The sequence below is a fragment of the Herpailurus yagouaroundi genome, unplaced genomic scaffold (assembly GCF_014898765.1).
Source record: "Herpailurus yagouaroundi ecotype Mexico unplaced genomic scaffold, PumYag 161, whole genome shotgun sequence".
NCBI classification, from domain to species: Eukaryota; Metazoa; Chordata; class Mammalia; order Carnivora; family Felidae; genus Herpailurus; species Herpailurus yagouaroundi.
Window position 1 is genome coordinate 10,327,488 of NW_024412402.1, and position 19,392 is coordinate 10,346,879.

General features: G+C 56.2%; 2 protein-coding genes across 3 annotated transcripts in view; both read right to left on the bottom strand.

Moving 5' to 3' along the window:
- The window catches only part of SCN4B (sodium voltage-gated channel beta subunit 4), a 24,830-nt gene extending 23,607 nt beyond the window's left edge, over positions 1 to 1,223 (bottom strand). Inside the window, exon 1 of the mRNA XM_040483168.1 lies at positions 1,203 to 1,223. The gene's annotated coding sequence lies outside the window, so the exon portion shown is untranslated. The remainder of the gene's footprint in view (positions 1 to 1,202) is intronic.
- Positions 1,224 to 9,271: 8,048 nt separating this feature from the next.
- SCN2B (sodium voltage-gated channel beta subunit 2) lies at positions 9,272 to 17,916 on the bottom strand. Of its 2 annotated transcripts, none has more exons than XM_040483169.1 (4): positions 17,809 to 17,916; positions 10,862 to 11,028; positions 10,328 to 10,538; positions 9,272 to 9,655 (listed from the first exon to the last, which is right to left on the bottom strand). In XM_040483169.1, exons 1-4 carry the CDS (start codon positions 17,876 to 17,878, stop codon positions 9,456 to 9,458), a joined length of 648 nt encoding a protein of 215 aa, XP_040339103.1. In that variant the 5' UTR covers positions 17,879 to 17,916; the 3' UTR covers positions 9,272 to 9,455. The 2 variants fall into 2 exon arrangements, with proteins under 2 accessions (XP_040339103.1, XP_040339104.1); XM_040483170.1 differs by lacking the exon at positions 17,809 to 17,916 and adding an exon at positions 17,634 to 17,716.
- Between the last annotated feature and the right edge of the window lie 1,476 nt (positions 17,917 to 19,392).

Below are 19,392 nucleotides of genomic sequence, written 5' to 3' on the forward strand. Positions count from 1 at the left end.
CTCCCTCCTCCCCCACAGCCCCCCCCTCCCCCCGCAAGCGGCTCCTAGCCCTGGCCCTGGCCTGGCCTTGCAGATAACTGAGCTCACTGGCAGTGGTGTAGACTCGGAGACTCAGAGACCACGGGGCTCTGCGGGGAGCCCCCGCCCTCCCACCTCACAGCTCCTCTCCCACCAGCCTGGGATCTACCCCCAGAGGCTGCTTCTCCCACCGCCTTCCCTGAGCCGCCCCCCGACCCCTCGCTTATAAACAGAGCCCCAACCTCAGGATGGCGGAACTGCAGGCGCCGAGATCCTCTGCCTGCATTAATTTAAAGTTAAATGCCCTCAAACCTTTCCGCCTCTCGGGTTGGGGCTGGGTGCATGCCATCCGCACAAACTTTTGGGAGCCTCCTTCCTAGCGCGCCTGGGTCTGTTCCCTGCCCATCCCTCCCCGCCACTCGTTCCCTCCAGCTCCCAGTGCCCGCTCAGCCGCCCCCAGCCGCTGGCTCGGCACCCACTGAAGTTTGGCAGGTGCCGAGGGGGTTAACAGGACAGCACGCACCACACCAGCCCGCAGGCACGTGGTTTAGCGGGCCGGCCAGGAGCCCGTCCTGGCCACCGTGCCCCTGCTCCCCAAGCCCACCTCGCCTTGTGGAGTTGGAGTAAAGATCAGCTCTTCCTGAACCCTCCTCACCCACCTCCACTTTCTAAGGGCTCTGGGCACAGGCAGGCAAGGCAGCCACCGCCTCCATGCCACCCATCATCCTCTTTTTCTGTTTTCTTCCAGGTTCTATCCAAACATCCTTTCGGGCAAAGGGGGTGGGGAGCCCCAGACAGATGAGCTCATTGGGAGGAGGAGGGCAGAGGGAGGAGGGAGCTGAACCGTCCTGACCAGGGAGGTGCTCACCGGGCAGTCCCAAGCTGGAGAGGGGCGTGTGTGTGTCCACTTCCAGGAGCAGGCATCCGCTTCCCTGCAGCAGCTCAGAGATGGGGTGAGTCCCCGGCATCTCTTTATTCCGGGCCACGTGGGGGTGGGGTGCGAAGCCCCAGGGCAGGGTCTCAGGTACCCCGCCCAGCACCCCAGAGGTTGTTTACTCACTGCTTCGAGGCTTGCCATGACCCCTGCCCTCCCGTCCAGGGAGCCTGGGGACTCAGGAGGGCTGGGGGCTGGGGGCATTGGGAAGGTTTCTTATTCACTGCAGCCTGGTTGCCCCTGGGACTACCTTGTCAGCTGGACGGCCAGGTGTCCTCCCGGACCCGAGACCCGGTTCCGCCCTGAACGGGGCGCTGAGACAGACAGACCGAAACAGAAATGTAAAGTGGTGTGGAGCCCCAGACGGGACTCCCTGAGTGTTCTGATGCGGTCCCGTTTGAACACGGTAGTGCAGGAGCAGCAGCTTTCGGGATTTCGCAAGGGGAGGGCCGGGAGGATGTGGGTAGGAGGGGAGAAATGGCAGGGGAAGAAGGTGGGGGAGATGGAGAGTCGGCTCCTTGGAGTGAAGGGTAACTTGGAGAAGTTGGAGTGTGACCCAGGCCCAGGAGGAGGGGTAGGAACCAGGAGACAGCTGCCCTGAGAGCGAAGAAGGGGTTTTACGTGTTTCCAGAAGCCTAGAGAGGAGAAGGTGGCCAGAGACCAGAGACCAGAGACCAGAGACCAGGGCTGTTGGCACAGAGCTGTGCGGTCAAGGGCCAAGCCACGGAGGGCGGAGGGGGGGATGTTAGGAGTCCACCGAGAAGGCTTTGCCTCTGCTTCCAAACACTTTTGCCCTCACCTCGTCCATGGTCATTTCGAGGTTGGCTCTGAGGCACCCTTCCCCCACTCGCTCCTCAGTGTCTGGGCTGCGAGAGGCCGGTCCTCTGCCCCTTTCTGTCCTTCCTCGCAGTGCGATGTGATGCCTTTGGCGTCGCTCTGCCCTGGGTTTGAGTCCTCTGCTATGTTCTACCATGTCACCTTGCGTGTAGACGTACTAAGTATAGCAGAACCTTGGCCTCCCCATCTGTAAAAGTGAGAAAAGGATGCATATTTGGGGAGTTGTCCTGAAGATTCAGTCAGCTGACACTCCTGGAATGCTTAGCTCGGGGCCAGACACAGGGTAGGTATTCAGTAAATGGTGGTTATTCTTACTAGTCTAGCCGGCTCTCTCATCGGTTTCCCCCCCACCCCCACCCCACCTCCCCAGCTCTCTCAGGCTGGACTCAAACCCAGCCCCACAACCCTTCCACTGCAGCGGGGTGTCCACACGGTGTGAGTGGGCCACAGGGCAGGGATGGGGAGGCTGAAGCCTTTGGTGAAGCTGGGAGGGCCCACGGAGGAGAAGGCGGTGAAGACTGGCACCTTCTATCTAACAGTCTTGGCTGGAAGGACAGGGGAAGCTTTGCCCTGGCCGGAGGGCCAAGGACACAATTTGCGCTTGGCCTGGTCTTTGGAAAGAAGTCCCCGAGGATGCTTGACCCCAAATCTCCACCTCCTCCCAGACTGTTTCTCACCGCCAATAGGCGCTCGCCACCTCCCCTCTCCCCACCATGGATGAATCAAATAAAGATGAATAGGGTGAAGGGGCACAGGGTACAGAGGCAAGCTGGGGAAGGCTGGGACTGAGTAAGAGGCAGAGGGGCGGGAGCTGGCCCGTGCCTGTCATGTTAATCTTCAGGCAAGCAAGAGTTAATCCTCCTTCTAGCACTTGAATCTGAAAATGAGGCCTGAAGAGGGTCATTGTACTTAGGAGGCATCCGGAAGTATGCCCTGATGTATGAATCTTTCGACAACACCCTCAAGCTATGCTTGAATACCTTCCGGGATGGGGATCTCATTACCTCCGAGAAACTCAACCCTCTGCACAGCTCTGACTTCCATTGGATCTCTGTCTGTCTCTGCCCACCAGCCCTAATGTGTCGCCTTGGGGCACCACGGCACAAGTCTAATCCCTCACCCCGTGGCCACAGACCCGGCCACTGTATCGGCCAAGAGCTGTGACACACGCTTCCCCTCCTGGTGGGATGAACCCTCTTCGGCTGCCCACGTGCCCACAGGAGGGGCTCGCAGTCTGTTGAGGCAAACAGCTCCTGGTCCCGTGCCACCTGTTTTATGGGCCAGTTGTCCCGGTTGAGAAGCAGAAGCAGCTGTGGTTGGGATAAAGGTGACTCTGTCAGGGCTGCGAGGGAAAGCCCCTCCCGTGGAATCCCAAGTAGCCCAGCTGAGCACCCAGTGCCCACGTGCCCCCTTCCCTAGCACTTCCTGGACGCTCAAAGGTCATTACTGCCAGAGAAAAGGAAGAAGTTACTTTCCCAGTCTTTCTCCCTTTTCTAGCCAGAGGCCTCCTCAGCCCTACGGGGAGGGGGCTCGTAGGCAAGGCCACCTGGGCCACCTGAGAAGAGGTCCCGCAGCGCCCTGCCAGCGCGGACCCTCTGAGCCCTCTAGATGCCACAGAGGAGGGCCAGGGACCTAGTGGGGGTTGGTGCGCCTGTGTTCCAAGCCGCCCCGGCCCCAGGCCCCCGGGCATTGCCCAGCCCCCTCTCACGGATGGCTTTTAGATACCACCCCCACCCCCGCAATATGAGAGGGAGACAAGTCACCTAAGAGGGGCCCACATACAAACCGACATGAGGCCAGTCACGCTATGGGGGTGAGGAACGTGACCCTGGGAACTGGAGCCAGGGGACCTGAGTCTTCGCGTCTGATGATGGGTCATCCTGGGGGAGGCCTTACCTGGGGAGGAGAGACTTGGTTTCCCGCCCAGGCTCTGTCGCTAGCCAACTGTGTGACTCTGGGAGGAACACTTTCCCTCTCTGAATCTCAGTTTTGTAAACAGCCCTTACAGAAAGCGTGGGGGCCTCTTCTAGCTCAACCAGGCCCAGCGGGGGAGGGGCAGCAGGCTCCTGGGCTGATGTGCCCAGCTGTGCCCAGACTGTGGGAAGAATGGCAGGCCTAGACCTAGAGCCTGAGAAGAGATCCTGTCTTGTCCTTGACCCACCCTGTGGCCTTATGCCTATCACCGCCTTGTGGTCCTCAGCTTCCGCTTCAGGACAGTCAGGAGGCTTGGCCAGACGGTTCCCAAGACCCCGCCTGTCTCTGATGTTGGAAAGATCTACTCTCCCTTCCCGGTCCTTTTGGCCTTCAGGACTTGCCCTAGAGACTCTGAAAGCCCTCCCGCCACCACGTAGTCTCCTATTCCATGGCAGCAGGCCGTGGGCAGGAGGATGGGGTGCCTAAGCCCTGCAGGGGGCGCCAGCAGGAAGTGAAGGAGCCTTGGGAATTGAGAGACTCTTGCACGGGCACCTCTATCTCAGGGGGGGGGGGGGGTGCAGGGAGGAACCAGGAAGCTGGTGGCCAATTCTGAGCACCAGAATGGGAGCCAGCCCTTCCCCCACGAGGCAGCTCATTCTGCAACATCACAGCTACCTGCCCCCAGGCCCCAAGCACCCTGGGCTAAAGAACATCAGTTTAAGGGAGATGCCTGAGCCAAATCCAACCCTCCCAGGAAGCAGGCCCAGCTCCAAAGTGCTCTGGGAGAAAAGCCCCCAAATGAGGAAGATGCTGACTCCACCCCCAGAAAGAACCTGCCAGAATCCCCAGTGCCTTCTGCTGCTCCTCGGTCCACATCCCCTGCCTCAGTTTCCCTATTTGTTAACGAGAGAAGCACCCTCTCTGACATCCCATCCTTGGAAGGACCCAGGCGCCCCGGAAGACAGACATCCTTTTAAAGCAAGGTGTCTTTGGTTCTGTTAAACACCGGGCACCTCCCTTCTGGCTTCTCTCTCAGGTAGCAGCTGTAATCCTTGCCAAAGTTACAACTACCAATATCAGGATCCTTCTGGAATATTCTAAAAGGCAGCTGACCGCTAACCGCTGGCAAAGGCCTCCGGGTCAGCAGGGAGTAGACAGAAATGACAAAGAAACCAGAAGAAAAGTAGGAACCAGCCACGTCAGCATTTCTTTGCCATTCAGAAAGTTTAGGCTTTTCTTATCTGGTAAGCCCCTGGGCGTGTGTGTGTGTGTGTGTGTGTGTGTGTGTGTGTGAAAGAGAGAGAGAGAGAAAGAGAGAGAGAGAGAGATGCAGAGGCATAAAAACAGGAAGCAAGAGAGAAAAAGACTGAGTGTGTCTGGAACAGTAGAGCTCCTGGGCCAGGGGGTCGTCTTTGGTCCTGAACTTAGGGAGATTCGACTGCATGTAAATAGGATAGGGCGGCACTCAGACGGGACATGGACAGCCTGACCCTTCCCCACAGCGATCCTCACCCGTGAAGGTGCATCAGGGGAGTCTCTGACCAGCTGTCATCTATTTTCCCTGAACCCAGAGCAGGCAAAAGAAATGTCTGCCTAATCAGACACAGGTTAGAGAAAGGGGACAGGAAGGATGGCCCCTCCACCCACGGAAAAAATACCATCAGTGTTAACAGCGGTGGGGACTTAAATGGTTGTCAGCATCCCAGAAATAACCAGGCGCCACCCCCAAGAAGTGGGTGTTCAGCCACCCTGTCCTCAGGGTGCTTTCAGGGTGGATGGAGTCCCCCAGGTTTCCGAGACAAGGCAAACGGGGAAAGAGATAAGGCATTTGTCAACATGGGCGGAGCAGAAGGACCTCATCCTTGCTGGGGACCCGGCAATGTCAGTGGGGTCACCAGGGAAGGAGCATCAGGGGGCCCCGTCAGGATCCTGGCAAAGCCTCTCCTGCTCTGCACCCCCCCCAAAAAAGCCACACTCAAGGGATGTTCAGGGAGACGATCTGTTTATTGTAGCCAATAGATCCAAGCAATGAGACAAACTGCAAAAGAAATGCGGCAGCTGGGCCCCCGAGGACCGTTGAAGTTTTTCTCCCCACCACCCGGTGGCACGTAAAACCTAGAAGGTGCCTAAGTAGTTGGGTTTTCTCCTCCAAGTGCACAAAGAGCAAGAAGAACATTCTGTAGTTTGCCTTTGGTGAATCAACTCAAAACATTGAGAAATGATTGTTCCCCTCCCCCCACACCCAGTATAACTTGTGGGGTGGATGCAGTGAGATGTTGTATATTTGTGTATATATAATATATCTATACCTATATATAGACTATGTACAAATGCATCAGCAAGCTTCAGTAAAGGAAGACATCGGCATGAGGCACAGCAGGAGACACAGGCTGTCGATCCTTAAGACAAGTAGCAAGGGAAATTTCTGGATTCATCCCTCCATCTAACCGCACCACGCCATTCCCATGGCCTGGGACTGTCTTTGGTGACCTGGCCAGTATTCTCAATTGTCCATCTGCTTAACCTGACCTTGTAAATACTTCCCAGCCCGGCTTCCCCAAGGGGACTTACGAATCCAATTAATCAGCTTTTCCTTTTTATAAATTGGGAATCACTGTGATTAGTCCCCAGCGAAGGGGCGGATAGCTATTTTCAAAGCCAGTTTCAAGGCACCTCAAGGCATTTCAGTCCTGAAAAAATTGTACTTTGTTCTTATAAGCTAAATCCCATGGGTCGGCCAGCCCAGCTCTTTACAGGGGCCCTTAATTAGGAGGAAGAGACAGACAAGGAGTTCCAAGACAACAGGAGAGGCAGGGGCGGTTGAGAAAAACAGGAGACTGGACCCAGCCGAGAGCGCAGTGACGGAAACACACAGCCAGAAGTGGGCTTTGCAGGGAGAGGACCAGCTTGCTGGTAGAAACTAGAAAGCAGGAGAGAGGAATAGCAGCCGTGGAAACATGTCACCGGTTTCCCACCTCTACTCGCGCAGAAGCCCCTTTTGGTTCCCAACCTCATCGCCCTGGGGGAGGCAGCTCGAGGAGGCCCCTGGAAGAGATTCTAAGCGGCTGCAGGAGAAAGGGCGCATGGGGGTGGGCACCTGGGGCGGAGGTGGCTCCTGGCCCACCTCCATCCCCCCACTAGGTGGGGCCTAGTGAGGCCCCACTAGGTCAGGGCACTGCAAGGAAGGAACCCGGAAGTCTGGGGCTTCTTTACGGAGAGTTAGGACTTCTTAGAAGAAACCTAGGGAATCGTGCAAAAACTCCCCTAAATGTTAGGAGTCCTGGAAAAAGAAAGCTGCCCCACTTTTCCGATCCTCGGCACAGACTTTCACTGGTCCTGGGAGAGGAGAGCCCTTGAGGGGTTGCCGAAAAGTGAAATCTGCAAGCTGCAGAAGTGCGTCGCCACCTTGGTCTCAGCTGGCATGGGGTGCCCACCACCCGCCGCTCCCCTCTTCGCTGGTTGGCTCCAAGGATGGGCTGTGTCCGCCTGCCCCAGGCATCCTGGTGGCTTCGCCCACCCCCGTTGGCAGTGTGTTGATTGGCAGTTAGGTACTGAGCTGGACTCACCTGACTCGGGCTGTCTGTCCCCCACGCTGTGCCCACTCTTCCCGGTCTACCACCCTGTTCCCTGCGGTACCTTTTCCCCCCTTTCCATCCTTCCCAGGGCCCGGATTCAGGACTTTCTTGCTTCTTCTCCAACTTCAGCCCTGGGAGCAGTGGCTGCACAGGTGGAATTAGATGCACCAAAGAAACCCCAAAAACAAAACAAGACAAAACGAAAAACTAGTCTTGGTCCCCACGGGGCTGACCTGCAGTTCCCAACTTGTCTATGGCTTCGTGTGCCTCCCTGGGGCCCGGCACAGTGCCAGGCCCGCGGGAGATGCTCAATGAACGGATGCTGAATTGGAATGAATTCAACGGAACCTCCCATATCGTTCTCGCCCCAAATCGGCTATCTGATGGGGAGAGGCAGAGGATGGTCCCCGACACTGTCCCAGTCCTGTCCTCGCCTCCTTTCCTCAGACTCATTCCTGCCCTGGGCACTGACTTCCTGCGCCTCGGTGGCCTCTGAGCTCCTGGAAAGGCTGGGAAGTGCTGAAGAAGGTCAGCCTGGGGTCGGGGGGAGGGGGGCAGGAGTGGGGCCTTGCCAGCAGCTCTGCCCTCCCACTCCACCCCTCCATCCCGCCACCCCTCCAGCCGGCCTCAATCACAGCCTGAAGCTGCCGCCCTGGGACAGCAGCAGGCCTGGACAGCCCGTCTCCCTCACCTCACCTCCCTCGTGGACCAGCCCGCAGAGGCTCTTCCCACTCAGAAAACTATGGCTCTGTTGGGTCAGACTGGAGACTGAGGAGCCAGAGGAGGAGCCGGCGGGACCCTCGGTCTCTGCCAGTTTGAACCTCAGTTTCCCCATTTGTTGTGAGTGGCTTGCCCGGTTGGTCTCTGAGGGTCTTCCAAGGTAGTGTCCACGTCGGCAGCTTCTCTCTGTCTCGCTCCCTCTCCTGAGGCTTAAATAATCGGTCCCTTCCTGATGTGAGTATAATGGCAGTGAAAGTTGGCTCTCCATAAACGCTACTTGCTTCCCCACAGAGGGAGTCCCTGGGGCTGGGAAGGGAGGGAGCCACCACAGGATCTCAGAGGCTCCAGGAGCCCCCTCACACTTCCCTCAGGGCATTTCCTTCCCTGTTTTCTACCAAAAGCCAGCCCAAACCCTGCTAACTGGGAAAGTTTGAATGGAAGGCCTTCATTCATGAAGGGCTTCATTCATGAGGCCCCCGCTCTGCACATCGGCTCCCCCATCATGGCTCCCACCCCTCCTTAGCCCCCCCACCTTGGCCGCTCCCGGCCTGGGAGGAGTGAGGGTGGTCAGCCTGTGGGAGAAGGCAGCCTGCGGCCAACTCCACTTCACGATGGAGCCCCTGCCCCTTCAGACCTTAGCCGGCTTCGAAATTTGTCTCCTGTTAGTGGGTAACTATGGTGGGAAATGACCGCCACCTGGGGCGCTACAACCCGCCCATGGCCCAGCTCAGTGACTCTCCGTACAATGCCCACCAAAACTCCCAAGGGATTGGCAGCTGCCAGAAAACCCCCGAGGCTTCCCTGGTAGCAGCTCTGGACGGGGAGGGGGTAAGAGCAGAGTTTCCTGGGCCGGGGCTCGTCTCCGCCTGCCCCCAGCCCCTGCTTGCCTTCAGTGCCCGGGAAATGCACGGTCCTCCCTTCAACGCGGCCTCCACCCAAGCGACAGGACCCGTCGGCACCCCAGCCTGACCGGGCCACCCGGCCTGGAGCAGCCGGGGAGCACGGCGATGCCACCGCCCAGGCTTTCTCGAGGCAGCACAGGAAAGCCCCTCTGCCACCCGCCGATTCTCCCCGAGGCCCCACCGGACCAGTCCACAAACCGGGCAGGCTGGACAGCTGACCTCCCCCTCCGCCACTGCCCACCCTCCCCGCCTCTCTTTCCAGGACCCTCACACAGGCTTCCTGCCTCCCCTCCGGGACCGGCAGTCCGGAGCCCACTTCCCCCTCCCCCAGGGCCCACGTGTCCCACACCCCATGGCAGGTTTCCCCCGAATGAAAGAGAGGTGGGTCACTCTTGGTGCGGGGTGGGGGATGCGAAGTGAGGGGCTCGGGGGGCCCCGGGTCGGCACTGGGAGCCTGGTTCAAGAGAAGCACACCAAGAGAGGGCAGGCAGGGCACACGGTGCGGGGCAGGGGGAAGAAGACAGGACGCGAGGGAGGGGCGGCCAGACCGCCGCGTTACTTGGTGCCGTCATCCGCATTGCCCTCTCCGTCTGTCTTGCCCTCCTCCTCTGTCTTCAGGTCATCCGTGCTCAGTTTCTGCTCTTTTTTCCTCCTCACGCACTTTACTACCATCAGCACCAAGATGACCACCGCCAGGAAGCCGCCCACGGAGGCGCCCACGATCACCGCCACCGTGGAGTCCCGCTCAGGGGGCTCTGGAGGACAAGAAACGGACCCACTGAGCCCCGGGGCTGGAAAAGGGGGCCTCCCTCGCCGCCCCCTGCTCCCCACAGTATGTGCGGGCTGGTCCCCATGGAAAGAGCCCCATGGCTCCCCCTGGAAAGGACGTTGGTCAAAACCAAAATCGACCCAGGCCCTTGACCTCCACGGGCCCGCCCCCAAATCCCCGGGGCACCTAAAAGCCCCAGGGGATGACAGTGAAACGCAGGATTTAAGACCATGGATTTTGAGATCGAATAGACCCAAACCTGAGTCCTAACTGCACTCTTCGTTTATGGTGTGACCTTAGGTAACTGACCGATCTTCTCTCAGCCCGTCTCCTCGTCTATAAAATGGGGACAGTAACGATGCCTCCCCCACTGAGGCATTTTTGAGGATGACCTGGGATAGCGCCCACGTCGAGGCCAGCCCTCTCACGGAGACATAGCGAGGGCCCCACGCACGAAAAGCCGCTATTTTCGGATGACGATCGCAACCGAGGTCGTGGTAAGGACTCTCCGAGATGCAGCCCCAGTCCCCAGGGAGCAGCGGAAGAAAAGCGGAGGCCTCCCAGCCGGCACAAGCCCCAGGAGGGCACGGGCTCTCCAAGGGCGCCCCGAGGGCGGCCGGCTGGGTCGGGCTCCCCGCTCTGCCCACTCGCCCCTCACCTTCCATGAGGACCTGCAGGTAGATCTTGCCGTGGCCCCGGTGGCGGTCGGGCGGGTTCATGATATAGCAGTTGTAGATGCCCTCGTCCTCGAGCTGCACGCTCCTCAGCGTCACCGACACATCGTACTTGCTGGGGTTCCCCGAGAACTCCACGCGGTCTCGGAAACGCTCCAGCTTCAGGTTGATGATCTTCATGCGGAACTGGAGGAACTAGGACAAGGGGCAGGAGGGGAGCTGGATGCATGAGGAGGTGTGAGAAGAGTTGGGGGGGGGTCCACTCCCATGCGCCTGTCTTTCCGGAAGAGAGGCGGTTACCTCCAGGTCTCTGTCACCCTCCCGGGCCCCCCCACCCCCCGGGCGGCATGACACGCCTTCTGCCAAAGCCCTCTGGAGCAGACAGAGCCCCCCCACCCCGTCCCCGGGACCACCAGGGTCCTCATCCAGTGCAGGGACAGGTGGTGGGACATGGGGGCTTCACTCGCAAGGGCTCCGCCTCCTCTTTCACCCCCAGCCACCTCCTTCCCAGGACTCACCATCTCCTCAGAGCAGTTGCTGCACTCCTGGTAGGTCCAGTTCAGGGAAAACTGTTTGTGGTTCACCGTGTAGCAGGAGTTGAAGGTGCAGGGCAGGCGGGCGTCAGAGCCATTGAGGACATTGAGGGTGGTAGGTACTGTGATCTCCATGCTCCGCGCTGGTGGCACTGCGGATGAAGCCGCAAGCTGGTGAGGAGTCTGGCCGGCAGGGCTGGGGACAGGGCGCAAGCCTTCTGCACCAGGTGGGCGTGGAGAGAGCTCTGGCAGTGGGTGGGGGCCTTTCTGGCTGAAACTAGGGAGTGGGGTCAGGTGCGCCAAGCTCATAAGGGGCACCTGATGTGGCCCTTGGGCAGAGCAAGGCTGGGGTGGAGAGAAACCGACCCGTCTGTTGAGGCTGGGGCAGACAAGTGGCCCTAAGACTTTCCCAGGACCCTGTCTTGAAGCCATTCCATCCGGCTGTCCTGCGGTCCTACCACTGCCACCTGCTGGCTGAAGACCTCGGGCGAGGGGCTCCGTTGTGCCGACCCCGGCTTTCACCTCCTTTCCCACCGCTTCCAGATGTCTCTGCTGAGCCGAAGCCCCTCCAGTGTCCCCCACGGGGTGGAAAGCCTTGAGGATGGATGGAGACTCAGAAGGCCTTGCTCTCTATACCCCAAGGTCAAAGGTAAGCAGTGTGCCCAGCCCAGCCTCCCCCCCACCCCCGCTTATCCTCCCCGGCCCCCACCGGCCCCTAGCAAACAGGAAAGAAGGCAGACAAGCAGCGGAAGGCTAGAGCCATCCCAGAAAAGTAGGTACGATTCCAAGGGACCAACTGATGGGTCTCCAAGGACAGGAGTCCCTTTGGGAGATGTCAGGCCTGGAAACGCCACAGCAGGGAGCTGATACAGGCTGAGGGGGTGGCCGGGTGGGAACAGCAGGTTTCTGTCACATCCGATAAGCAGCACCAGAGGAGCTGGGTGCTGGGGCTGAGAAATTTCTGTCCCACTGAGACATCCTAAGCAGAGCAGAGTCTAGGGGGAGGTGAGCGAACCCAGGCCCTTCCAGCCGAAGCTGCAGGGACCCTCAGAGGGCAGAAAGCCTAGGACACAAGATATAAGGGGGCACCCCCCCTCGGGATCAGGCAAAGACCTCCTTAAACCGTACATCGTGGGCACCTCTCTGGCCTCACCCTAGTCCTGACCTTAAGGCTTGGATTTTCTACCAATATCGTCAAAATGTCACCCCCAAGATTCCTCTTCTTTATAGGGGATAAACAGTGACGTTCAGCATCAGCCATTCATTCACTCATTTACCCGATATTTATAAGCCACCCACCACGCCCGCCCCTGCACTTAGCCTAGGCCCTGGGGGACATTGCTGTGACAGGCAGCGTCACTGCTGCGACATGAAGCTTGTGTCCTAGGGAAGGCAACAGACATTAACAAAGAAAAAAAATAATAATGTGACTTTAACCTTGGGGGCCAGAACTCAGAGTTAGGATTTTCTTTGGGTGACATACAAAGCCACCAGGGGCCTGGGGGCAGGGAGTCGTGGGCAGAGGGGTGGCTAGGCGGCTACTGATACAGGAGTAGCATAAACCAGGAGACCCCGTGAGACACGGGGTCCCATGCTGCCTGCAGTCGGCTCGCAGAATGTGGACAAGCCCCTTCACCTTCCAAGCCTCGGTCCCCGGCTCTGCAAAACACAGCTGACCACACCCACCACCTGGGGTTGCCACGATAATTTTTCAAAGTATGCAATGTAAATTGCATGTAAATGCATTGATGGACAGTCTGTCATCCTACATTCTCAAATTCTGCCCCCTAAACAGGAAGGCCTTCCAGGACAGTCTCCTCCCGGCAGAGGGCAGCCCCTTGGAGATCCCCCAGGTCTGGCACACAGCCCAGGCCCGGCAGCGGAGGCCCTTGCAGGGCCCTTGTTTTTCACGCTGCTGTATAGCACAGACCCGCCAGGCCCCACCACACCAGCAGCCGCACCGCAGCCCGGAAGCCTCCTGTTCAGCCCATCCCTTAGGATGCAGTGGCCGAGGCTCGTGGGCAGGACACCGACGAGCAGGAAATGCAAGAAAATGCTGGTCGTCGAGGTCACGACTGAGCCTTCGGTGGAGGGGTTAGGCGTGCGGGCCCCCCTGCAAGGCCAAGGCTTCGGGGTGTGGGCTGAATACTCACCAGGGGAATACGAGCTGGGGACGCCGGGTGGGCCGGCTGAGAAGAACAAAGCCCAGTTCCCCCATCCCCGCTTTCATCACCGTTATGAAAGCACCTAGCACAGCACCGGGCAAGGAGGAGGTGTGCAGAAAATGCCATTGCCGCCCCCGCTCTGCAGAGGCAGAGAGATCTGCAGGGAAGGAACCTGGCAGGGCCTTGTCCTGAGCTTACCTCTTATCCGAGGACGGCCCTGCTTCTCTAACCCCTTCCAAGTTCTGCTACCTTCCCAGGGCCCCCTACCCCCAAAAAGCCTCCAGGTGACCCCGGAAACCAGGTGCTATGAATCGGGCTGACCTATCCCTGGCCCCTTTCCCAACCCCAGCCCACATCACTCAGATTAGAACTTGAACGCCACAGGGCAGCTCCCTCCGTGGGGAAGGAGCCAGCACCCTGCCGCATGGAAGGACAGAGCTGTGGGGAGGCCTTTTCTGGCTGGCAGGAGGGGAGCAGAGGTGCAATGCAGGGTCCCTCTCCCGCACCCCTGCAGCAGGCGCCGGGAGGAACACGCGTGCCTTCTAGTGGTCAGAGAAATCTAGCAAGTCCCAACGGCAGAGCGAGGGATGGGATCCCCAAATCAGTGAAAGCCAGGGACAAGCCCAGGCCAGAAGGTGGTTCCTGACTCCAAGGCGCCCACCTCAGCCTGAGTCCCCACCGGAGCTTTAGGCCTTTCACGGATCCAGGCTCCCATTAAAGACGAGGGAGCCGTCGTGCAACAAGGTCAGAGCTGTGAGCAAAATCCTGATAAATTCTGCTGCTTCCGGAAAGTAGCCGAGTCCACAACGAGGGCCACAGAAAGGATTTCACAATAACAAAGTGCTTATTTACCGCAGGCCAGATGCTGTTTTATGCATTCCTCATTAGATGCACACAGGCCTCATTAGATACGTACAATAACCCTAATACCACCCCACTTTCCAGAATATGCAATTGAGCAGAGAGAAGTTATGTGAATAGCCCAAGTATATAGCTAGTAAGTGGCAAAGCTCAGTTTGAACCCAAGGTTCCAGACAGGGGTGAGGGGTTGGGGCTGGGTGAGGGTGTGACAAAGCCAGGGACCAGGCCTCCTGCCGCCTCCATGGCAGACCCCGCCCCAAACTGCCAGCCCCCAGCTCGGGGCAGGCTGGCCAGAGGAGAATGGGCCTATTTAAAGGAACCTCCATACAAGGAAGCCCAGTGCTCCTGGTTGCCCCACTTGGGACCAGGTCTGGGTCTCGTGATTGCCAACTCACAGAAAGGAAATGGGGATCAACAGAGGTGCGGTAAGGATGTGGCTTCTGGTCTTAGTTCCAAAACATCACCGGTGCCCAGCCCTCCCCATTTTCTCCAGGGCGCATCTGGGCACCCCAGGCCCCCTGTTATCGACTGTTCTAACTGACCCATCTCTCAGAGATCACAAAAATTTGCTCACCTCCGGCTGAGCCCTGTCTCCTGCAAGGACAGAAGTGAATTCTCCCACTCCTCTTTCCAACCCTACAGCCCCCTATGAGGTAGGTTTATTTTCTTCTTGCTTAAAGGAAAGAGAATGTGTCTAAGTAGAGAATGTGTCCCCCCCAACCTTCTGAGCACACTGACTCCTGGGGCAGCCCCTGCATCCCAGGAGAGTGTGGCACCCAGATCCTGCCTCCTGCATTCAGACCCTCCCCCCGTGCCAGGATCTCCCCCTCCAAGCCCAGTCTAGCCACCCCACCCCCACCCCCACCCCGTGCAGCATGAGCAAGCTGTCCTCATCACCCCTCCGCTGACTCCCTGTTGCTTTCGGGATCACGCGCAGGCTCCTGGGCACAGCTTCCAAGCCCTTTGCCATCTGGGGCCAACCTAGGTCCTGGCCTCCTCTCCCACCAGCTCCTGATTCCATGCTTCCTCCACTTCAGTGATCCCTGACTTCTTACTTTTCCCAGCAACTCCACCTTCTCTCACCCCTCCAGGCCTCTTACATTCGTTTTTAATTCCCTTCAGGAAACTCGTTCACCCTTCTACACCCCTTGTATAGCCTACACTTCCCGGCTTATAAGGCATACCTCCGCGGCAGCGGCCCGTCCCTACCGCTTCTGCTTGTACATGACCGGGAGGCAGAATGGCATAGTGGCCAAGTGGTCTGATCTCAGGCGAGGTAGTTAACCTTCCAGACCTCAGTTTTCTCATCTGTTAAAAGGGGGGGGGGGGGCAATAATAGAACCTAACTCCTCGGGCTGCTGTGAGGAGTAAGTGGCTTGCTAACATGTAAAGCTCACAGCTGCCTGGGACGTAGTCAGCGCTTGACAAAGTTTAGCTGCTGTTATTGTTATTGTTGTTATGATTGTTATTATTATGACAGCACCTATGATGTGGCGTCATTATTGTTTATGTACCTGTGTCTCTCAGGAGGCTCCAGGGCTGATTTTTAGTCATCTTGGTGTCCCTGGACCCAGAACAGTGTGTGACACACAGATGGGCACTCCATAAAAGTCTGCAGAAGGAAGGAAAGGCACTCTCCCCTCTGTGTCTGGATCCCTGCCCCCAGCAGCAAAGTGCAGCAGGGCTGCAGAGCCAATGGTCTTAAGAAAAACTCTGGGAAGTCCAGTCATGTGGATTGCTTCTAGCTAAAAACTAGTCCCACCTGTTTCTGTTGTGTGTGCAGCAGGTTGCCCAGCTGGTCCCCTTCCCCGTGACCAGCTGTATAGTCATTCTCACAAACCCTGCCCCTGATGCGGCCCCTCCCTTGTCATTTGTTCCTCCATCTTGGAGACCGATGCCATTACAACCACCAAAGTTCCATCTTCTACCTGAACCCCTTAGCCTTGGAATGCCAGAGCATACCCCATCTTAGCATCAGTCAAGTTCGAGTTCAAGATCCCCATTCCTGCATTCTCTACCACCCAGGTTCGCCAAGGCTCTAGCTTCCTCCCACCACCACCTCACAACCCCCACTCCCTGACCTCTTCCCTCCAGACCCCATCCTCCCCTGAGACACACCCTGGTCCTGGTCCCAGAGCCACCTTCCTTTCTTCACTCTCACAAGACTGCCCCCGCCTGCAGGAAGCTCTCCTTAACTCCAAAAGGAGTCACCTGTCCTCCATCCCTGGCTCCTTACACACAGGCCATCCACCCAATTCCTCATCTTTTTGCCTGCACTTGATTGAGATTCTTTGATCAATTATTGTTAATATAGCAGTACCGCTTCTTGAACGTTGGGGGCAGTAGAATTCAACAACTAAGTACCCGCAGTCAGACAAAAGGTTCAAATCTCAGCTCGTCTTATTCTAGTCGTGTGACTTCAAGTTATTTAATTTCAGTCATTTGGTTAATTTCTCTGTGCCTGTTTCTTCATCTGTCACAGGAGGATCATAACAGTGTCTACCTCGCACGATTACCGATTATCGCGAAGACTAAATAAGATACACAGCACGCGGGTGCTTGAAAACATTCACAAAGTTCAGCTATTATTGAGCACCTGCTTTGTGCCAGACTCACAAAACACACCCAGGCACTCTCCAGTTTACCCATGAAAGAACTGAAGCTCAGGAGGGTCTAGTCACTTGCCTATGCTCATGAAGTAAATGGCCAAGATGGCTTTAAACCCAGATCTGATTCCCAGGCTCGCCCTCTTTGTACTGCCCGAGCTTCCATAACATTCCTGCTCTGTTGTTAATATGTCCAGTAACTCAGCAAAGCCAATAGGCCATATCATACAAGCTGCCAGGGGCTCTGTGTTGTCTCTGTCTAGCACTCTTGCCCAATATCCAACACAGCAAACCAAGAAACAGAGAAACAGAGAGGGAGGGAAGGAGGGAGGGAAGGAAGAAGGGAGGGAGGGAGGGAGGGAAGAAGAGGGATTTTGCGATTGGGAATATCCCCACTGACAATCCTTGGACTTGACCAACTGCTACACCAGCAATGAGTAAGTTTAGGACCAAGAATGAAACTACCCACAAAGCAGGCTTGCAAATAACTTTGGAGCCCACCTCCTCACCAGGAAGTCATGAGGGGTCAAGTAAGAAATTAACATTTGGATCACTTGACAGGGCAGTCTCCAAGGCTGGGCTGGTCTTGAAGCCACACTCAGCCCATGAGTTCCTTTTTTTTTCTTCTTCTTCTTCTTTTTCTTTTTTTCCTGATTCCTTCACCTGACCCCTCCCCCACTCCATCTGGCCCAAGTCAGAGGCCACCATCAGCTTCAGAAAGTGTCTCCCCAATACAGAGACCATACCCCGAGCCAACTTGCCACCTGCACCCCCACACATTTCAACAAATCAATGGCACAGATTTCCAGGAAACAAGACCCAGACTCAACTTTCTACCCCCGGCTCCCCCAAGCATTCTTTCCTAATATCCTAAATCCACCAGCTTCCAAAGATCAAGGTCTACAAAAGAAGCCCCTTAAGGGAGCATTAAGGCCCAGGACCCCACATTTGCAGCAGCTGAAAAAAAATCCACGAGGAGACTTGGCAGATCAACCTATCTTTTGCCCCCACCCCCACATAAGTCTGTTTTAGGGAAATACAAAGAAAAACCACCCCCTGTGATAACTGTCACCCCCAAGGAACACTCAGATCCCCCGACCCAACATTTCTGTGGCCGAGTCACACCCGTGTTATGCAGTCCTCAGCAATGTCTCCCCCGGTCCCCCGGTACCTCCCTTCCCAAGGACAAGAAGGGAAACTCAAGCAATGTCTTCTTTTCTGCCCCCCAACCCCCACCCTCTTCCAGCTGCGGCTACACTTCTGGACCCTCAGGAGCATGCAAATGTGTCGTCTAACTTACCCAAAGAGAAAAAGAGACTGAGCCCCGTGAGACTGAAGGCAGGGCGAGGTAGCCAGGCATCTCTGTGCATTTTCAGAGACTGAGATGTTAGTCGGGTGGGATATGGGAGAGGGTGGTTTGAGGGGCCGAGGGCTACAAGGGAGGAATGGTTATATGCTAAAAAAAAAATGCACAGATGTACTTCAAAGACACATACAACATTAAGGAAGCTTTATTTCCATCTCTCTAATATGGCCGGCTTATATGTTGCTGCTAAAAAGAGAGAGGGAGTGTGTAAGGGAGAGAGAAAAAAGGGGGATGGAGTAAATTTTGTGGTTGGTGGATTTTGAAAAGCAGGTGGGAGGGCATAAAAAAAGTCTTTCTGAAAAGGACAAAGTTCCCAGGAATTTTTCCCCTCAAAAACCAGAACTAAAGCAAATCCTGCTTTTCTTCTTCTTCTTCTTCTTCTTCTTCTTCTCCTCCTCCTCCTCCTCCTCCTCCTCCTCCTCCTCCTCCTCCTGAATGATTGTTGGGTTTTGAAAGCTGTTAGAGTAGCTCATTCATTTCAAAACTGCTGTGAAGGGGGGAACTCTTTTTGTCATTTAAAGACACCCAAAAAAGGACATGTTTGTTTTGTGTTATTTGGAAAGGGTTCAGGGAAGTGAGTTGGAGAGACTTTCAGGAAGTAAGGGCTTCCTCATTTTTCTACCATTTCCACTGAAAACAGAACATGTCAAAACAGGCTGATGCAAAACCACCTGAGAGTTTAAAATCCAATGTAATACGAACCTTTGGGAATCCTGATATCCCATCAAATCAACAGTGAAAAGACATTTTTTGAGACAAGTGGGAAAAAATAAATAGGGACTGGGTATTAAATTATATTAATAATAATTCTTGGAGCTCCTGCGTGGCTCAGTCGGTTGGGCGTCCGGCTTCGGCTCAGGTCATGATCTCACAGTTCGTGGGTTCGAGCCCCGCGTCGGGCTCTGTGCTGACAGCTCAGAGCCTGGAGCCTGTTTCGGGTTCTGTGTCTCCCTCTCTCTCTGCCCCTCCCCTGTTCACGCTCTGTCTCTGTCTTAAGAATAAATAAACATTAAAAAAAATTTTTTTTTAATAATAATAATTCTTAATTTTGTTGAACATGTTAACAATATTGTGGTTCTGTTCTTGCACATCTTTATCTGTTATACAGACTGGAGTGTTTATAGGTGAAATGATACGGTGACTGGAATTTGCTTTAAGATACACCAGGGGAAAAAACGTGGGGGAGGTGACACAGGACAGGACATCGCCGTTGATTATTGAAACCGGTGACCGTTGCAAAGGGCTCATCGTACAGGTCTCTCTTCTGATGTGTCTGTTTGAAAACTTTTGGAGAAGGAAGGCAAAAATCAACAAGGAGGAGAACTTGGGGTGAAGTCCCAAGATGGCCCTGAACACAGCAGGTGGCCCCCGCTCTTCTGGGGAGACATTTAAGTAGAACAAAGACTCCTGTGTGGCAGTCCCTCACACTTGTGGTGGGCCATTGGGCCATGGGCAAGAGGAAGCAATTTAAATCCTTATGCACTAATTCTGTGCCAAGAACTTTACATGTGACGTCTC